This window comes from Pristis pectinata, chromosome 1, assembly GCF_009764475.1.
Source record: "Pristis pectinata isolate sPriPec2 chromosome 1, sPriPec2.1.pri, whole genome shotgun sequence".
NCBI classification, from domain to species: domain Eukaryota; kingdom Metazoa; phylum Chordata; class Chondrichthyes; order Rhinopristiformes; family Pristidae; genus Pristis; species Pristis pectinata.
Genome location: NC_067405.1, coordinates 34,435,136 through 34,457,057, shown reverse-complemented (window position 1 = coordinate 34,457,057; position 21,922 = coordinate 34,435,136). Strand labels below are relative to the sequence as shown.

The 21,922-nt window shown below is 41.2% G+C and overlaps 1 protein-coding gene across 3 annotated transcripts in view; it reads left to right on the top strand.

Moving 5' to 3' along the window:
* The first annotated feature begins 6,997 nt into the window (after positions 1–6,997).
* nostrin (nitric oxide synthase trafficking) overlaps positions 6,998–21,922 on the top strand; it is a 36,654-nt gene continuing 21,729 nt past the window's right edge. Inside the window, exons 1-4 of one of the 3 annotated variants that reach the window (XM_052027614.1) lie at positions 6,998–7,303; positions 10,280–10,365; positions 17,297–17,380; positions 19,962–20,024. In XM_052027614.1, coding sequence (XP_051883574.1) covers positions 7,277–7,303; positions 10,280–10,365; positions 17,297–17,380; positions 19,962–20,024 — 260 coding nt within the window. In that variant the 5' untranslated portion in view covers positions 6,998–7,276. Of the gene's footprint in view, positions 7,405–7,950; positions 8,066–10,279; positions 10,366–17,296; positions 17,381–19,961; positions 20,025–21,922 lie in introns of those variants that run through there. The other 2 variants (XM_052027631.1, XM_052027622.1) reach the window with 2 other exon arrangements.

Here is a 21,922-nt window from a genome sequence, read left to right as displayed (position 1 = left end):
CAGACCAGTGAGCTTTACGTCTGTGGTGGGTAAGCTATTAGAAAGGATTCTAAGAGATAGGATCTATGAGTATTTAGAGAATCATGGACTGATTAGGGACAGCCAGCATGGCTTTGTGAAGGGAAGATCTTGCCTCACAAGCCTGATAGGGTTCTTTGAGGAGGTGACCAGGAAGATTGATGAAGGTAGCACAGTAGATGTGGTCTACATGGATCTTAGTAAGGCATTTGACAAGGTTCTGCATGGTAGGCTTCTTCAGAAGGTCAGAGGCCAAGGGATCCAGGGAGGCTTGGCCATGTGGATTCAGAATTGGCTTGCCTGTAGAAAGCAGAGGGTTGTGGTGGAGAGAATGCATTTGGATTGGAGGGCTGTGACTAGTGGTGTCCCACAAGGATCGGTTCTGGGACCTCTACTTTTTGTGATATTTATTAATGACTTAGATGAGGGGGTGGAAGGGTGGGTTAGCAAGTTTGCAGATGACACAAAGATCAATGGTGTTGTGGATAGTGTGGAGGGCTGTCGAAGCTTACAGAGGGATATTGATAGGATGCAGATCTGGGCTGACAAGTGGCAGATGGAGTTCAATCCAGAGAAGTGTGAGGTGGTACACTTTGGAAGGACAAACTCCCAAGGCAGAATACAAGGTAAATGGCAGGATTCTGGGCAATGTAGAGGAGCAGAGGAATTGGGGGGTTCATATCCACAGATCACTGAAAGTTGCCACACAGGTGGATAGGGTAGTTAAGAAAACTTATGGGATGTCAGCTTTCATAAATCGTGGGATTGAGTTTAAGAGCCACGAAGTAATGATGCAGCTTTACAAAACTCTGGTTAGACCACACTTAGAGTACTGTGGCCATTTTTGGTCAACTCATTATAGGAAGGATGTGGAGGTGTTGGAAAGGGTGCAGAGGAGATTTACCAGGATGCTGCCTGGATTAGAGAGTATAGATTATGAGGAGAGATTAAAGGAGCTAGGGCTTTACTCATTGGAGAGAAGGAGGATGAAGGGAGACATGATAGAGGTATACAAAATATTAAGAGGAATAGATAGAGTGGACAGCCAGCGCCTCTTTCCCAGGGCACCAATGCTCAATACAAGAGGGCATGGCTTTAAGGTAATGGGTGGGAAGTTCAAAGGAGACGTCAGAGGGAGGTTTTTCACCCAGAGAGTGGTTGGTGCATGGAATGCGCTGCCTGGGGTGATGGTGGAGGCTGATACGTTGGTCAAGTTCAAGAGATTGTTAGATAAGCATATGGAGGAATTTAAGATAGAGAGATATGTGGGAGGAAGGGGTTGGATAGTCTTAGGTGTGGATTGAAGGTCAGCACAACATGGTGGGCCGGAGGGCCTGTATTGTGCTGTATTGTTCTATGGTTCTATGGTTCTATAAGTCAGGCAGCAGCTGTGGAGGGAATCTATGCAGGCAGCATCTATGGAGTGGCCTGACCTGCTGAGTTCCTCCAGCTTTTTGTATGTTGCTCCAGATTCCTGCATCTGCAGTCTCTTGTGTGTCCATTAATGTGCATCTTTGTTGCCTATGGTTATACACCAGTTGAGAGTTGAGGAGGTGAAATCCCTTCAATTTCTGGTATGTTAATTGGTACATAATGTCCTTAAAGCAATGCCTGTGCAGAGACAGGCACCCTGCACCATGGGGAAGCCAGAAATCTTTGCACAACCATGTAGTCATTCTCTGCAATGAGTGAAAGAAATGTAATATGTTAGTGGTCTCCCTTATGCATCAGTGTGCAGTGATTTGGAAGATGTTGCAAAGTAACTACGACTCCAGCCAGAAAAGAACCAAATGCATTAAAGCTCATAGTATGTCACCTTCACAGCTCTGAGTCTACAATTCAGAGAGCAGCAGGAAGCAGATGTTGAGGATGTCCTGACTGAAGCACAGATATCTTACACACTGTTCTGAGCTTCAAGTAGAAGAATTACACTCAGAACTCCCTAGGCAGATATGGCATTCTTCAGATATTCCTCCTTCTCCCTCGTCTTCCTTCCTCTTCCAGCAACTTATCCTGTACTAGGCACCTTCAGCTCATTATCCCAGTTATGGAGTATTCCAGAGGAATGCAGACTATTGCACCCATTGCTGGAGGCAGTTGATTTGTGCACACCCTTGATCTTAATTCAAATTCCTTCTGCACTTACCACACACCTACACGCAGCCTTCAACAACTTTAAAGAATTTTAGAAAGCATTAAGTACTTGCATCATTATAGCAACAAACCATAGAAATTAATGAGTAAATCACTGAACATTAACATCTTGGATGACCTGTCCTGTGCCCAGCACAGAGGCCAATCATGAAGAAGGCATGTCAGTGCCTCAACATTTTTAGCAGGTTAAGGATATTTAGCACGTCACCAAATACTCTGACAAACTTCTACAGATGCACTGTTGCAAGTATCCTGACTGGTTGCATCATGGCCTGGTACGGCAATTCCAATGCATGGGAACACAAGACACTGCAGAGTGTAGTCAACACAGCTTGGGCCATCATGGGCACAGCCCTCCCCACTATTGGGGGCATTTATAGGAAGCGCTGCCCCAAGAAGGTAGCATGTATCATCAAGGTGCCATCTGGGCCATGCCTTCTTCTTGGTGCTACCATCAGACAGGAGGTAGACAAGCCTGAAATCCCACATAACATGGGCCAGGAACAGCTACTTTCCTACAACCATCAGGTTCTTGAACCGACCTGCACAACCCTCAGCAATGGAACACTATGGACCACTCTTGCACTGCCATGGACATGTCTATGATTGCATCTTTAGTTTTTGAAAGGTCTTGTTTTTGCACAGTCTTTCTCTCTCTCTTCACTGTCTTGTATAATCTATGTATAATTTAAGTATAATTTATTTGGTATTGGTATTGGTAATTGGTATTGGTTTATTATTGTCACTTGTACCGAGGTACAGTAAAAAAGTTGTCTTGTATACCAATCGTACAGGTCAATTCATTACACAGTGCAGTTACATTGAGTTAGTACAGAGTGCATTGTGATCATACAGGTAAAAACACTAACAGTACAGAGTAAATATTCTATGTGTTGTCTGTTCCTACATGCCTGTGATGCTGCTGTAAGTAAGTTTTTCATTGTCCCTGTACCTCACCATACTTGTGCACATGACACTAAACTTGACTTGACTTGGTTTAAGAGGAGTTGGTGATCCCTTTAAATAGCACTGGTGAGGATGGAAGGAGAGGTCTTTATCAAGACTGACCTGGTGTCATCCTTGATAAATGGCAGCACCAATGTCAAATCTGTTTTGGACATTAATTAAAGTCAAAGTTACCTAGAAATTGGATCTTATGGTCCTGCAAGGAAACAGTGTTCCTCAATCTAAAGACACAAGAATTTCTGCAGATGCTGGATGTATCTGGAGCAACACACACAAAATGCTGGAGGAACTCAGCAGGTCAGGCAGCATCCATGGAGGGAAATAAACAGTTGATGTTTAGGGATGAGACCCTTCATCAGGACTGGAAAGGAAGAGGGCAGAAGCCAGAATAAGAAGGTGGGGGGAGGGGGAGGAGTACACGCAGGCAGGGGAGAGAAGAGATCAGGTGATAGGCGAGTCCAGGTGAGAGGGGGAAGGTAGTGGGTGGTGGAGGGGGAGAAGATGTAATAAGTTGAGAGGCGATAGGTAGAAGAGGCCGAGGGCTGAAGAAGGAGGGATCCGGTAGGAGTGGGTAGTGGACGATGGAATAAAGGATGGGGGAGGGAAGGAGAGGAGATGGGCAGGAGAAGGGAGCCATTGGAATAAGGGAAGACAAAGGAGTGGGGGTGGGGGGGGTGGGGAAGAAAATGAAAGGGTGGTGTTACCAGAAGTTAGAGAAATTGATGTTAAGGTCATCAGGTTGGGGACTCCCAAGGCAGAATATGAGGTGTATTGTTCCTCAATCTAAAATCAATTTTACCTGGAGTTAGTTGCACTAGTGATTATTTCCAGGTGAAATCATGCCAATCACAAAAATGGACCAAGTTGTTCTGGTCACGATCCCCATATAATGACACTGATGTTTTCCCAGCATTAGATGCACACCTGCATCCTTCAATTGTCATACAATGCACACATCCACTCTTTCTCTATTCCATCAGATGTTGCCTTTCAGGTCCATCAACAAATTAATTAGTTACGGACAGAGCGCTGGTGTGCAGATCGCGGTCACGGACAGACTAGTCACGGTTCCAGACTAGGTGACTGCTTCGCAGACAGACTAGGTGATCATTTTGCAGAAGACCGAATGCAGGCTAGGTGACCATTTCGCAGTACACCTGTGCTCTGTCCGTGACTGCGATCTCCATCTCCCCATTGCCAGTCACTTCAACTTCCCCTCCCACACTATCACTGATATGTCAGTCCTCGGCCTCCTCCACTGCCAAGAGAATTCCAAGTGCAAACTGTAAGAACAGCACCTCATTTTCCATGCTAGAACCTTGCAGCCTAATGGCATGAACATTGAATTCTCCCACTTTAAATAATTCCCACACCCCTTCCCCACAACACCAACAACCCCCCCCCAACCATGCTTCTTCTCTTCTTTCCTAGGCTATCTCTCTTTTTTTAACCCTTTTATTTCCTTTCTCTCTTTACCTTTGACCCATCCCTCGGTGGATCTGCTCTCCCCTCCTCCCCCGTACCTGCCTATCACTATCTCTTACCTGCTTCTACCTATCACCAACTTGTGCCCACCCCGCCTGCCCTCTTTTGTCCACCTATCACTGCTCTGCCTTTCCCACTTATATATTTGGCTTCCCTTTTTCCTATCTTCAGTCCTGAAGAAGGGTAATGACTCAAAACATTGACTGCCTGCTTTTCTCCACGGATGCTGCCTGGCCTGCTGAGTTCCTCCAGCATCATAGTGTTTTTCATAGGAATTGCATAGAATGTGTTTTGTGCTTCTTTCTGAATGGAAAACAAGCTGAAGCTTTATTTTTTACATTTATTTTTGTGATTTAGGCAGCACTGGAAAGGTTAGCATTAATTGTCTGTACTTAATTGACCTTGAGAAGGCGGTGGTTAGCCACCTTCTGGAACCTTTAGTGAAGGTCCTCTCACATTGCTGTTGGGCAGGGATTTCCAGGATCTAGACCCAGAAGTGATGAACAACAGGTGATATATTTCCAGGTCAGGATAGTGCATGACTTGGAGGGGAATCTACAGGCAGTAGTGTTCTCATGTGTCTGCTACCCTTGTCCTTCTTGGTGGCAGAGGTTGCAAGTTTGGAGATGCAGTCAGAGTGGTTGTGCATTTTGCAGAGGGTGCCCAGTGAAAGCCTCTGTGCGCTGGCAGTAGAGGGAAAGAACGTTGAGGGTGATTCTTGGGGTGCCAATCAAGTAGGCTATGTTGAGGCTTTTGAGAGCTTTGTTGTGGCACTCATCCAGGCAAGTGGAGAATATTCCATCATGCTTCTGATTTGTGCCTTGTAGATGGTGGAAATGCCTTGGGGTGTCAGGTGGTGAGTCAGGTTAACATAAGATATCTTTATTAGTCACATGTACATCCAAACACACAGTGAAATGCATTATTTTTGTGTAGTGTTCTGGAGGCAGCCCGCAAGTGTCGCCACGCTTCCAGTGCCAACATAGCATGCCCACAACTTCCTAACCTGTCTATCTTTGGAATGTGGGAGAAAACTGGAGCACCCAGAGGCAACCCACGCAGACACAGGGAGAACGTACAAACTCTTTACAGACAGTGGCTGGAATTGAACCTAGGTCATTGGCGCTGTAAAGCGTCACACTAACCGCTACACTGTCCAGTTGAGTTTTTAGGCAATAGTGGAACCCAGGATATAGATAATAGGGGATTTAGTGATGGCAATGCCTTTGAACGTCAGTGGTGGTTGGTTAAATATGTTCTTGTTGGGAACGGTCATTGTCTGGCACAAATGTTACTTGCCACTATCAGCCCATGGCTGAATGTTATCTGGATCTTGTTGCAGGTCTGGGCTGCTTCATCTGCTGAAGAGTTGTGAATGAAATTGAACACTGTGCAATCATCAGAAAGCATCCCCACGTCTGACCTCATGATGGAAGAAATGTCATTGATAAAGCAGTTGAAGATGGTTCTGTGTAGGACACTGCCCTGAGGAACTCCTGAAGGGTGTTGACTGCTGCACACTTGTATGAGGGAATCCAACTGAGGTTCAGCAACAAGCAATAGCCAACAATGCTCTAGTGCAATAGAAAAGTTACAATCCAATTCCTAACCAAATCTGTCCACACTGCACACTTCTGCATGCTTGAGCCACACACACATTAATCTCCTCACCAAATTTGCGTCCAGTGGGACCTACATGACAAATTATGCATTTACATCAGAAGTTTGCACCCAAAGTCCTACAGAACCATTTCACATCCAGTATGGTATCTGGCAGTAACAGTTTACTCTTCTGTTGTTGATATTCTAGATAACTGAACCTTCCTTTTCATCACATCATTCATAATATTTTAACTTTTAAGCATAATTTAATGAAAGTATAGAATCAAAATGAGGTGGGAGGGCTCACACATTGAAAATTATCAGTAGGGTACCTTCCAAGTTGTCACCCTTAGATCAAGCATTGGGTTACTTTACATTACTTATCACCTTTGTACACTTGGTTTGACTGCTGAACAACAGCAATAAGCTTCAGCACTACAGTACAGCATGTACTTGCATTTATACCCATCTTTGTTACACCCACTGTCGATCTGTCGAGTAATCAAGGCAGTAAAAGCTACAATGCCAGGTGAAATTTTTATCACCTGTTTTACATCAGAATCCTCCAAGGTCATTCTCTTATTAACATTTCAAATGACTGGCTAAGGTTCAGGTCCACGCCATGTAATGTTTTAGTTTGTATCCCTATATCTATGTATATATGAAATAAATCTATAAATTGCTGTGCTATCGTCTGCATTCATTAGTCACTGGGTGGATGACGGATGAATACAATGGAACAGTTCCAATCCACTCGCTCTTTTATTACGGAAACGTTGCAACGGGGAATGATTTAGTTTTTACTGAGCGACCTTCTCATAAGCAAAGGCACCTAATCGTGACCCACTTTTTTCCACAACTTCGGCAGCCAGGACGAAAAGGGATTGCACTCAATTAGTACTTTCTCGGCAGCGGTACACTTAGGGCATTAGGACCCAAGGGCTACGCGTTTGCTTGCTGTTTCTTTATCAGATGACTGCTCAAAGTGCAAGTGCAAACTCGCTAGCACTACTTTTTCCTAATACGTGTGAACCTAGGGAAAAAAGTCAAAATGAAAGACCCAGTGAGCGGATGTACAGTAAGAAAAAAATCTTTTCAATGTTATTTGTCCAAGCTTCTTGCTAATACAGTGGGAAGTAGAAACCTTTAAATGCTTCGTTATTTTGATAGGAAAAGAACGTAAGAAAATATGGGGAAAGCTATACTTTCACTTTTGAATTGCAAAATCAAAAAATACGAAGTTTTTGCCCAAATTGTATGTCCGTATGGTGGTTTATGTAGAATTATTTATTCGAATGTTTGTTGTATTGAGTGCTTTGTCTAAACTGTTTAACTTTCTGTGCAAGTATAAATAAATTGATACATTAACTGAGTTTGTCCAGTCCTCTTGACTTAATGCTGTATCCAGTAGAAGATCAGTTTGAGAGCCGACTTACGCTAAATTAATAAACTTATTCGGGAGACTCTTTAAATGACAAAACAGGAAGTGAGAAACTAGCACATTGTATACCTGTCAGTTTAACATCTGTGGTAGAAAGGTTATTGGAACTTAATATCGATAAGTGTGCATTTGAGCATGTATAAACTGAGCGAAGAAAATCTGTATTGATGTGCAAAGGGTGGGTCATGATTGATTTATCTAGCTAGATTTTTAAGCAGATTGTTAATATGTTGAGGGCGTGGCTTTGGATGTTTCCTGCATAGAATTCCAGAAGACATTTTCTCTAGAATTCCAGAAGACGTTTATTTGTTATTGGCGATTATTAGCAAAAGTTCAAAGTGTTGGTGGCAGCTGCAGCAGATAATCTGTAAAGAAGAGGATCAAAGAGGAGAGAGAATGGTAGATTATATTTAGATCGGAGCAAAACAAGACTAGGTTAAGCAAAGGGGTAAAGTTATGGCAGATGAAGTGTGGATTCAGAATTGGCTCACCCATAGAAGACAGAGGGTGGTGGTAGATGGAGCGTATTCTGCCTGGAGGTCGGTGACCAGTGGTGTTCCGATGGTTCTGTTCTGGGACCCCTGCTCTTTGTGATTTTTATAAATGACTTGGATGAGGATGTGGAAGGGTGGGTTAGTAAGTTTGCTGATGACATGAAGGTTGGTGGTGTTGTGGATAGTGTAGAAAGTTGCTTTAGGTTACAACAGGACATTGATAGGATGCAGAGCTGGGCTGAGAAGTGGCAGATGGAGTTCAACCTGGAAAGTGTGAAGTGATGCACTTTGGGAGATTGAATTTGAAGACAGAATACGAGGTTAATGGCAGGACTCTTAGCAGTGTGGAGGAACAGAGGGATCTTGGGGTCCATAGATCCCTCAAGGTTGCCGCACAGATCGATAGAGTCGTTAAGAAGGCGTATGGTGTGTTGGCCTTCATCTGCTAGGGTATTGAGTTCAAGAGCCTCGAGGTAATGTTGCAGCTCTATAAAACTCTAGTTAGACCACACTTGCAGTATTGTGTTCAGTTCCAGTCGCTTCATTATAGGAAGGATGTGGAAGCTTTAGAGAGGGTACAGAGGAGATTTACCAGGATGCTGCCTGGATTGGAGAGCATGTCGTATGAGGATTGGTTGAGTGAGCTCGGGCTTTTCTCTTTGGAGAGAAGGAGGATGAGAGGTGACTTGATAGAGGTGTACAAGATGATAAGAGGCATAGATTGAGTGGGCAGTCAGAGACTTTTTCCCAGTGCAAAAATGGCTAACATGAGGGGGCATAATTTTAAGGTGATTGGAGGAATGTATGGGGGGATATCAGGGGTAAGTTTTTTTACACAGAGAGTGGTGGGTGCATGGAATGCACTGCCGGCAGAGGTGGTGGAGGCAGATGCATTAAGGGACATTTAAGGGAGCCACATGAATGATAGAAAAATGGAGAGCTATGTTGGAGGGAAGGGTTAGATAGAGCTTAGAGCAGGATAAAAAGTCGGCACAACATCGTGGGCCAAAGGGCCTGTATTGTGCTGTAATGTTCTATGATTTATGAAGTAGATTATATGGGAAGTATGATTAAAGTCATTCTGGATACAAAAATTACAACAAATTATTAAACCTTCTCACTGGGGATAACCAGAAATTGTGCAGCAATGTGACACCAAATCTGTTTCCATAAATTCATTAGAAACTGTTGCACAAGAATGAGAATTGATTGGGGGTTAAAGAAACATTTTATTTTAAAAATTTTGGTATAAAAACATGAGGAAGTAATGCTTCAGTTGTATGGAGTCTTGGTCCGTCTTTATCTGTTGTGTCGTTGGGCACATGAGCCTTGGAGTGGATACTTTGTAGATCTGCCTGAATGAGATTTAGTGTGGTCTTAACTTATGAAAACTGGTTGCATAAACTTGAAGTATGACTTAATTGATGTGTTTTAAATTATAGAATGATTGATCAGGGTAGCCATTTGCTCTGGTGGGGAGAGTTTTTCAAGAAAGCAAAATATTTTGGGTAAAGCCATCCCAAAATAAGAGAGAAGAAAGTATTTTAAAATGAGAGCTGAGCCATTCAGGAATGAAACTGGGTTGCACTTTTTCACACAACATGTGATGGAAGTGATGAATTCCTTCCCACAAAGGGTTCTGTGTGATGGGTTGGTTGAAACTGTCAAGAATGCTGGCAACAAATTTCATATTACTAATGGGTATCAAGGGATTTGCATGAAAGATTGGTAAATGGAGTTGAAGGACATATCAGTTAATTGAAATTTAAAAGAGGGTTCAGGAGTTGATGACTATGCAGTGAAGAGATGTGTGAAAAATAAATGATGTAAATTCGGCACATACGTGGTGGGCCAAAAGGCCTGTTTCTTTAGCAACACACACAAAATGCTGGAGGAACTCACCATATCAAGCAGCGTCTAAATGAACAGTCTACATTTCGGGCCGAGACCCTTCATCAGGACTGGAAAGAAAGAGGGCAGAAGCTAGCTCATTCAAAATGCTTTTGTGTACTACTTTATTTTTTGAAAACATTCGATCAAACTATAAAATGATGGGTACTAATCATTTTTACTTTTAAAGAAAATGCATGTCCATTAACTGATATATGTTTATTTTCAGTATGACAGAGTATATCAGCATATCAAAAAGTTTGCCAAAAGTGGTGACAGTTACTGCAAAGACCTCGTATCTGTCCTTCAGCAGAGGTACAATATGTATAACTTTATGTTTAACTGCATAAAAATCAGTCATTTTATTATAGAAGAATAATTTATTGTCATGTATCCAATTTGATATTGAAAGGAAGCATTATGCCATACAGTGCTGATCCACTTTACAGCAAGACAACATATATCCTTGTGATCTTGATTCAATTTTTCTTCAATGGGAAATATAATTAACACAAAGACAATAAAATATCTTGAAGCACTACTTGGATTCTTAAGATATTCCAGTGGATGTTAGAAAAAGTAACATACAATTAGTTCTCCTTTCAACAAATATTGAATCTTCTAAAGTAATTTTAAATATGTTGTCATAATTATTGCTGATTCATTCTAATGATATTCCTCGATACATCATAGCATAATCATTATGAAAAAGCAAATAGTGATTTAACATATAGTTAACTAAAGCAAGTGTTTGTTCTTACAGAATTATTTAATACAATAATATTTTAAATGTAATATTTAATATTTGCACCAAACAACATCAAATATTAATTTCAAAAATGGGAAATAAAGAATGAAAAAGTTAATGTAGGAAAAGTTGGTGAATTGTTTTAAATTTTAAACCAGCAATATCTTTATAACACAGGGTTAAGTAATAGAGAGTAGCAAGTAATGATCTTCCATCTGGTTATTGTTACAACTGTGATTCATTTTGTCCTATAACTGAAGCAACTTTTCTGTTAGTGCATGTTATATATATCCTCCAGTGGCTGAAGTGCTTTGCCTATTATTAGAAAGCTCCTTCATCAATGACAGGAAGACTTGCATTTCTATGGCATCACAAGTCAGGATGTCTGTAAGTACTTTTAAAGTGAAGTTGCTGCAGTAGGTGGGAAGATATGCTTCTCCGACATGAGATGTTCTTCCTCTGAAATGTTTTCCTACAACTGAAATGTTTTTCTGGGCTTAGTTGCAATTCATATGAAAACTGTTTTGTTATCAATGTTATGTGTTCCATTACTGCAATATTAGTATCAAAAAATGATTCTCTTTGGTGTAACTTATATTGGTGAAAGGATTGTCAGTTCTAATTGTTCCCAATATTATTGTTTGTTTTGCTGAGCATTGACATCAGAGAGCATTTCATGCTATGTTTATTAATGCCAGTAACCGGTCAGTTGTCCTATGATGCACTTGTAATGAATTAGAATAGGAAATCTGTCTCTCGGTCCCAGAGTCCTTGTATCTGCTCCAGGAAATGATAAGCTTCTGAAGTTCCAAAGGCTGCTGCTTCTGAGGATTGTACATTGGGTTAACCCACTGTATGCCATGAATTTTAATCTACATCTTTCGGGGTTTTACAATGGTGGAAAAATGAGCTAAGGCACAACGTGATGTGAAATTAGATTTCATTGGTTACTTTTTAAAGCTCCATAATAAATGATAGCATTGTATTATGAAAGCTAGGTTATGCACAACTAATTTTATTGAGTATTTTTAATGGACATTGAGGTAGGAAATAGGGGATGATTATTGGATGATTCGGGTGTGAATATTCAAAGATTTTTGATAAAGCCCAGAACATAACTAAAATTGAAACATGTAGGTGGATCTGATGGAACAGTTCTGATAAATGAAAACTATATTCTGACCTTAGCTGGGAGTTCTCAGTCAACATTGCCTCATTCCAAGGCAAGTGACGTCAATGAATGAGACTGCAGAGCAGTCTACTGTAAAAATTTGATCATGATGAGGAAAAAATGATTCAATCTGACACCAATATGGCTTAGCGTTTTGTTTTATTTGTCCATATAAAGTTAGTGTGGACAAGAAGGATATGGGCCAAACATGAACAAATGGGACTAGCTTGGATGGGCATCTTGGTTGGCATGGATCAGTTGGGCCAGTTTCCATGCTATGACTCTAGTACAACAAGCTAGTATTAAAACAATAGTTATCGACGCTGAACCAGAAATTAAGTCATATTGCCCATTCTAATGTTGGGCAGAGAGAGTTTCCCAAGCTGTTGCTATTCCCCCCACCCCTCCCACCCCATGTGTCCTTTTGATTTTAACATTTCAGACAACCCTCACTGGGTTAACGTTCTTCCCCCTTCATTCCATTGGGTGGTGACAAAATTTTACCTTGCACATATATAAGCTGAGCCTGCTTTCACAGATCCACGAGAGTCCCAGTGTAACATGTGCTGGCTGAGGTGAGATATACATGCTCAAGAAGCAATCCCCATTAAACACCAAGGTAACAGCCTCAACCTTTGGAAATGACCATGTGCATTCTTAGATAGGGTCATACAGCATGGGAACAGACCTAGGCCCATCGAGTCTGCGCCAGGCTTCAGGCATCCATTTGCACTAATTCTACACTAGTCACATTTCATTCTCCTAACATTTCCATCAGCTGCACCAAGTTCTACCACACATCTACACACTAGCAGCAATATACAGTGGTCAATTAACTTACCAACACATCTTTGGGATGTGGGAGGAAACCAAAGCACCCAGAGAGGACCCATGTGGGTGTTATTATTTGGCACCTTCCACAGAAATGATGATTTTTGGGGGGAAAAGGGTTATATATCCACTAAACTGGAATGGTAGTATCGAATAAGAGATCCAACATCTTCAGAAGGACTAAAACTGATGAAGCAGTTGTTCAAAGAAGTGAGAGATACATTTCAGATACATAAAATGGTGCACTTCCAATTTAACAGCAATATGCTAGGTAGATCTAATGTAGGAGGTTTGGAAGAGTGGAGAGCAATAAAGTGGAGTCATTCATCCTTATGAAAATAAGAAATAGTTACTATTTACCTGGAGCACTGAACAGACCTTATTATGTTCAGTTTGAGATACCTAGTGTTGAGGCTGGAAGAGAGAAGTTTGAGGGCTGACTGTGGTGTTTAAGATATCAAAGGATAGTTAAGTGAATTGATTAGGAACATTTTCTCTCTAGCATGGCAATTTAGAATGGGGAGATTAGGACCAGACTTCCTTGTGTTCCATTGCATCAGGGAAAGTGTACAGGATGCCCAAGCCTGGTGACCCTGAGCCACACTGCTAGAGTTAATCCGTTTGACAGGGTTGCAGTATTTGCATCACCTTCAGCGGATTCCTGTCGGGGACTAGCCAGCAATTGGGCACATTCACCTGCTGGGTTGGGAACCTGTACACTGCTACCAATTTTAAAGCAATTTAACTTTAATACACATCCCCACAAATTGGTAATTAAATGTAGGATGAACATTAGTAATGTAACCAGAATGGCGTAGGTTTTTCAGCAGCTACATCACAGAACCTTCTATGTTGTTCTGCAAGACAATCAATGGCTTGCTCTGCTAGTAAGAACTTGTAAGAAGATTCTTCTCACACACACAATTGACAGACTCTAAGAGATTGTGTAATCACCAACTCGTTCTTCCAATCTGCACGCCTGAAATGTTTTGAATATCGACCCTATCCCTATCATGAGTCATCCTAAGTTGCAAGTCTTGCAGATATTTAGTTTCCTGCCAAATTCTTATGAACAATAAGAGTTAGGCTTAGAGTCATTTGCATTCCTGTGATTTCTGTTCAGCTGCCATCCCCATCACCCAGGAGCCACTCCTTCCATCACTCGCATGCAACAGCCCAAAAAACAGGTATCCAGAGATGTCAGGATGGGACCCAGAGTGCACATGTGGTCAGGTAAAGGGAGGATGAATGAAAGGATGATGTTGACTTTGAACTGAGGTTGAGAGATGACAAAACTTGAAGGAGGAGTTTGGAGCTACAAATCTCATGGCCCCTGCTTTAAAACAATGGATGCTAATCCAGCATCGCACCCATGCAAGCAAGTAAGAGATTGACTCCTAGAATGTGCCACAGTTGTCCCATCAGTTATTGGCAGGTCCAGCACTGAGAGGGCGGCAGTTTCCTGAAAGTTGATAGAAATTAGCTCTATGAACAAGGCTTTGTGTGTGAAGCACGTGTGAGTGCCAGATCCATTTGCCACAGGACTCATTGAAAGGAGCAGGCACAGAAGTTTCTGTTGTCTAATTGATCTGTGGGTTCTCAAAAACTGTGCTAGGTATCACTGTGTCAAAATCTAGCAGTTCCTCAGGTTTGCAGGGCTCCTGAGTATCTTTGGGTTTGCCATATGCCTGAACAAGCAACAGGACTAAATAGCTCTGGTGTCTAATTTTCAGGTGCAGCTTCTTGGGATTGTGAATTGAATATAATAACCATCTCGTTCCACTGCAACCTACTGGGAGAGCCAATAGTTGACCAAACCATGCTCTTGGATGATGCAATTGCATCAAGATATTCTTGGTTAGAGATTGAAACGGAAGCATGTGGTGGGGTCAGGTAGAGGATCAGTGCAGCCTGTGTACGTGTATAGTAGTGAATTTCATTTCAACTTTTTGCCTTCTCATTAATTGGTAAATTGGTTTATTATTGTCAGATGTACTGAGCTACAAGTGGAAAAACTTTCTTGTAAGCCATCCATACAGATCATTTCATTACATCAGTGCATTGAGGTAGTACAAGGTAAAACAATAACAAAATGCAGAATTTCGTGTTATAGTTACAGAGAAGGTGCTGTGCAGGTAGACAATAAGGTGCAAGGCCATAATGAGATAGATTGTGATGTCAAGAGTCCATCTAGGGGACTGTTTGATTGGCTTAGAAGCTGTCTTTGAGCCTGGTGGTACGTGCTTTCAGGCTTTTTGTATCTTCTGCCCGATGAGAGGGGGGAGAAGAGAGAATGTCCGAGGTGAGTGGGGTATTTGATCATGCTGACTGCTTTACCGAGGCAGCAAGAAGTGTAGGCAGAGCAGTTGCCACACCAAGCTGTGTTGCATCCAGATAGGATGCTTTCTATGGTGCATCTATTAAAAATTGGTGAGGGTCAAAGGGCACATGCCAAATTTCTTTAGCTTCCTGAAGAAGTAGAGGCGCTGGTGAGCTTTCTTGCCCATAGCATCTCTGTGGTTGCATCAGGATAGGCTATTGGTGATGTTCACTCCTAGGAACTTGAAGTTCTCAACTCTCTCAACCTCGGTGCTGTTGATGTAAACCGGAGCATGTGCACCGATTTCCCCCCCACCCCTTCCTGAAGTCAATGACCGGCTCTTTTGTTTTGCTGACATTGAGGGAAAGGTTGTTGTTGTGACACCATGCCTCCAACATTCCAAAGACGTATGGGTTAGGAAGTTGTGGGCACCAGAAGCATGGCAACACTTGTGGGCTGCCCCCAGAACACACGATGCAAAGATGCATTTCACTGTGTGTTTCTATGTACATGTGACTAATAAAGATATCTTCTCTGTTCTCTGACTCATCATTATTTGAGATTCAGCCCACTACATTGGTGTCATCTGCAAATTTGTAGATGGAGTTAGAGCAGAATCTGGCCCCACAGTTGTAATTGTATAAGGAGTAGAGTAGGGGGCTGAGGGTGCAGCCTTGAGGGGTACCAGTACTGTGGGGAGTCTACTAAGGATTGTAATATGATGTGCAGGACATGTCAATGTGAGTATATCTTTTTAAAAGTTGCATTATGTGTAGTATGATTTTTGCTGCATTGTTGTACCAGCCACTGCTCTCAGTTGAGAGTTGACTATCTTCAATAATGTTTTGTTGGTAGCTCTATTCTTGTTAAGTTCAAGTTAATTGCCATAGACATACATATACAGGGTATAAGTGCCATGGAAATTAGCTTTTTGCAGAAGGAGCACAGTACAGTACAAGACAAATAGAAACATAAGTTAACATAAATTATATATAACTTTCACGTATAGAAAATAAGCAACAAAATAAAATGGCACTTGTGCAAGATTGAGAAAGGGGAAAAGAAAATAGTCCGAGGTAGTGTTAAGGTTTTTCAGGATGGTTGAAGAACCTGGTGGCAGTGGAGAAGAAGCTGTTGTTAACCCTTGATGTGTGGGGCTTTGAGCTCCTGCAACTCCTGCCTGATGGCAGTATCGGGAAGAGGGTATGGCCCGGATGGTGGGGGTCCCTGATGATGGATGCTGCCTTCCTGATCGCCTCTTGTAGATGTCCTCAATGGTGAGGAGAGCTGTACCTGTGATGGAACTGGCTGAGTCCCCACTCTCTGTAGCATTTTGTATTCCCGTGCATTGGAGTTTCCATACCGGGCTGTGATGCAGCCAGTCAGAAAACGTTCCACTGTACATCAGTAGAAGTTTATCAGAGTCTTCGATGACATACCGAACCTCCTTAAACTTCTAACAGAGTAGAGGTGCTGGTGCGCCGCCTTCATGGTTGCTGGGCCCAGATAGGTCCTCTGAGATGTTACTGGTCTTTTAGTGAAGAGAAACATAAAAGGGCCTTTAAACACTACATAGAAACTATGGTATTCTTGGTAATTACAAAAACTGCTTAATTCAATAGGGGGAGATGGTGAATAGAACATAGAGGGTGGTATGTCTGCATAAATTTATTAAGAATTCAATCCCTTTTGAGAATATGGCACATTTCTTGGATCAGTGACAAGATGACTTTCAGGGCTGTTTTCATCTTTTTCGGTTGGATCATTATCTCCTTCTAAGTTCTCCTCCCTCTCCCAAGATAAATCTTTCACTTCCTGTGCTGGACTGTCTGCAGTGTATAATTATGCAGAGTGAAGTTAATGATAGCATTTCTGGAGTCATACAGAAGTAGAAGTATTAGGCTTGTGACATAGTTAAGATTTCGATGGATGATCCTGTCAGACATGACAGTTTTAATAACCTCAGCAACTAACTGGAGGCACAAAACTTTTCATCCTTTAGGTCATTGCTTCAAAACACAGATAAACAATTGTGTAGCATTGAAAATTGGAATAATGTGCACCAAAAAAAGTGTGCTGGTCGTAAAAGAAAGAGGGGTGATTAGATGGCACCGGCATTTTATCAATCGTTTTGACCTGCTCTAAATCGCATGATAGTTTATTATGTTTGTTTTAGGGCTGACCTAGAAAAAATGTATGCCAAAGGACTCCACAGGCTGGCTAACAAAGTTACCAAAGCATCCAAAAACGTAGTAAAAAAGTAAGCAATACATTTGAAATTTTATGCTTATACTTTTTACAAAGTTAAGAAATGGAAGCTGTACTGTTCTGTTTGACCTCTTGCACCTGCCTCTTCACCCATTCATTAAGATGGTGGCTGATCTTTTACATTGGTGTCACTTTCAGCTTCTAACCCCCATATCCTTTGCTTTCCTTAATATCCAAACATCTATCCATCTCCTTCTTGGATCTGCTCAGTAATTGAGTCTCCATAGCCCTCCTGGATAAAGATTTCCAAGGATCCAGTATTCACTGCTTGAATAAATTTCTTCCAAACAGCCAGAATTACCCATAAATTTTTTCTGGTTAAAAGTAACAGCTGATTTGAATGTAGTAATTGTTTAATTCTGGATGGTATAGTGAAAGGTTGTCCAATGCATGTTATTGAAATGGTAATTGAGAAATCTGTCACATTTTTTTTCTGCTAAAGTTTCTTTGTGTAAAGGGTCAAGTTTTATTTGGAAATCTGAAAAACTGCAGATGCTGGAAATCTCAAATCAAAACAGAAAATGCTGGCAACTTTCAGCAGGTCAAGCATGTGTGGAAAGAGAAACAGTTAATATTTCAGGTCAAAGATCCATCATAATTAGGAAAGCAAGTTAGTTTTATAGAGAGCTGAGGTTGTGGCAAGGGATGGATAGGATAATGGGAATATCCATGACCAAGTGAGGCCAGGATTGGCCAGAGATGCCAGGGGCATTAGAATGGTTGATGGCTTAACAGTGCCAGTTAGAGAGTGATGAAGGAGTGTAAAATAACAAGTTGTTTAGTTCTGAGCTGTCCGACATGCCCAGCAGGCCGGGTTATGCTAATGGAGAGAGAAAAGCTGAGCCAATATCATAGAGGATGACAAACAACCATATGGCTTGTTCTGATTTAGACCGAGAAAGTGAGTTATCTGAAGTTGTAGATTTCTATATTGAGTCAGAAGTCTACAACCAGCCCAGACAGAAGAAGGTGTGTAGTTCTTCAAGTTTGCCTTGGACCTCCATGTAACACAGATGGTCTGAGTACAGTGCAATGGAAAATTTAAGTGACAGACAATAGGAATCTTGAGATCACCGCTATGGACTGAAACAGTCACTCATTCCATATTTTATCTCTTCCATGTAGAAGAGACCACATTATCATCACTGAATGTAATGCATTAGATTAGGAGAAGTGCATGTGAATTGCTGTTTCACCTGGAAGGACTTTTTGGGTCCCTGGATGGTGGGAGGAGGAGAGGTGAAGGGACAGGTCTTTACATTTCCAGCAGTTGCATGGGAGAGTGGTTGGGACAGAAGAGCAGATTAGGGAGATCAGCGGAGGGGAAGATGTGTGTAGTAGTCGAATCTGGTTGAAGCTGGCAGAAATTGCAAAAGAATTTTGTTTACGATTTTTTTAAGTTATCTATTTCTGGAAGTGAATATGTCACTCGATATATAAAACATTATAACTCGGAAGAATAGAAAATTGCAACAGTGAAGTACACTATTTAGCCCATCGTAAGTGCTATCTCTTTGGTACAATATTAAACTCCACATTAATTCTGCTGCCTTTCTCTTTCTTGCCATTACCCACATCACACTATCTGATTACAGCCAAGTTTGTACACCAAGGACAATTACTCCCCAAGGTACTCCATTTTTAACCTTTCTCTAATCTGAGCAATAACGGTTACTTTAACAATTTGTTTCTCACCCATCAAGCAACTTCCTATCTCTGCTTCCACATAACATGCCTCAGTCTTTCTAATAACTTCTGTGTGAGTGTCTTCTGAATATCTATATCTACTGTATCTATTCCACCTGTTCCATCAATGAGCTCTATAATCATTTCAGATTTATGAAACTATTAAGTAATTAAAATGTTGGCCCTGAAGTGGGTAAGGGGAAAATAATAAATTTATTATTTTATGTGACTAATGTGATATTTCAAGTCATACAACTAAACTTTTTCTATATTTTAAAAAATACTATTTATAAGTAATTAAACATTGACATTATAATCTGTCAAATTGGCTTTCCCAATTGTTTACTATCTACTGAGTGATTGAATCATATACCACTTCTGGGCAGCATGAGGATAAATAGTCAAGATTCCTGAAAGTAGGGAAGTGCTATTCAAATGATGACTGGATTGGAGTTGGCAATGCTGCACTACATGGACAAATAGTCTACTAGTGCTCACTCTCAGACTTCATACACAAGTAATGGCCAGATGTCAACTGGCATTCAAGAAATTGTATCTCAGCTGGGAGTTAATGAAATTAGAAGAGACAGGGAAGGGACTAACATTGTAGAGAAAAATTGGCAGTATTACAGTCTCCATGGAAACTAATACCTTTCAGTCAAAATAATCTGGTAATTTTCAGTTCTTGAAATTTCTGTAGAAACTATCGTTTGGCAGCATTTCAGTGAAATGTCCTTGTTTACTTTTTTTTAAAGAAAAATCAGCCCACAACTAAATATTTTACTGGAATATTTGTAGATCATTCAAAAGGTTTGTTCTTAAAGTACACTCACATTAATAATTATTATGGACCTTGTGTTCTTGATCTTTTAACTTTCCATTTGCAGCTCCATTTTTGAAGGGTGGAATTGTATTTCTCAAGAAATGGCATTTACTGCGGATTTGCATACGTGAGTTTAAAGTGGGTCTTCAGTGGTCTGGGGGGAAATCTGAGCCATGTCTGCTTCATTTGTCCTACTTTCCCTAGTTCTGATGAAAGCTCATTGACCTGAAATATTAACTCTTCACAGCTGCCTGACTTGTTGATTATTGCTACCAGTTTCTGTAAATTCAGACTTCCTGCAAAAGTTTAATTTGCTTCTCATTTCTATCAATATATTTGACCATTACTTTGAAGGTCTGTTTATTATACAATAGGGAGGTGAATAAAATATAATGTTAATAGGTATGTCCGTAATAGTTAAGTTATTAGAAGTCACTTCGTCTGTTAAATTCTGCAGTGGAGTAGATTGTAATTCAAATCTCTGAAGAGATTAATGAAACATTTACTAGCCTTCTCCTTGATGGGCAACAGCCTAGGTTAAGGAGCCCCAACCAAGTTTAATGATAGGGTGGAGAACACAATTACCTTCTTTACTGTCTATGATACCACCTATTTGATGTCATCTGCAAATTTACAAACCATGCCTTGTACATGCTCATCCAAGTCAAATAACAATGGGCCCAGCACTGATCCCTGTGGCACACCACTAGTCACAGGCCTCTAGTCCAAAAAGAAATTTGCACCATCACCTGCTGCTTCCTACCATCAAGCCAATTATCTACCTCTCCCTGGATCCCATGCAATCTAACCTTCCAGACTAGCCTTCCAAGCAGGATTTATCAAAGACCTTGCTGAAGTGCCCTGCCCTCATCAATTCCCACATGATTACCTCCTCAAAGAAATTCTCACAGATTTGTGAGACCTGTGCTCAACATCAACCTTGCAGATGCTCCAGGGCCAACTGAATTAGGTCCTAATTCCAGCCCTTTAACATCAACTCAGTGTTCAGTCCACCTTGTCAAGAGTAATCCACTGAAAGTCAGCCCAGTGTTTAGAGACTACAGGAGTTGAAATTAGTCCCTGGTGCATTGTGGCAAACTTGTGACATCCTGTGCTTTCAAAATATAATTCCATTGAAATAAATGGAATTGACCTTCAAAAATGGGACACGCCACACAGCCATTACCCTGCCACCCATTTAGCACCACAAGGAATCAAGGATGAATGTCTCCGCTTACTGTGGAGTATCAGTAGAAATTTCAAGCAAAGTTGAAGTGCTACTGAGAAACACTGGGCTTGAGCAAAAACTGTTTCCTTTATCCACAAGGTGGCAGATTTGGGCTAAAATGAGGATCTGTCTCATTTTATACCATCTGCATCTTTATAGAAAATGCTTCTACTATTTGTTTAGTCGTTCCTGTGAATTTCTTGCAGTTTGGGGGTAATTTTGAAAGCTTTGTTAGCTCTAACACTTATCTCTTTGGCCCCAACCAGTTGTATCGATGGATTTTTTTTTGTGTCTAGAAATATACACTTAAAGTCTTCATTTGAGTATGACAGTTGAAAGCAGTATGCAGATACCGTTTTCAGTGTTTTGCTTCCTGTGCAGCTGAAGTGGCTCATTTTCAGCAACTTTTTTCCAGTTAATTTTCAGGGTTATTTTGTTCTCCGTCAGTATCATTTTGCGTTATTGTGCTGATTACTGCAGTGTACATGGAACTGGGACTCTTTTTCAAAACAGATCAAGATCCATCCAACAGCTGTCTACACAATTTTCTGCTGCCAGGATGATTCTGTCATTGATCCTGCTGTCTGTTTTTCCTGAAATCCTTCCCTGCATGTTTTAGAAGTGTTCATTGCAGTTTTATTTCTAAATATAGAGTCAAGCCACGGTCCCATTCGACATAGACAGAATCAGGTCAATGCATGAACAATGAGAATGGGGAATTTTGGAGGATTTGAATGAACGATAAAAAGCTTACAATTGCAAATATGACAGTATATTTGTGATTTCATTCAACTCTT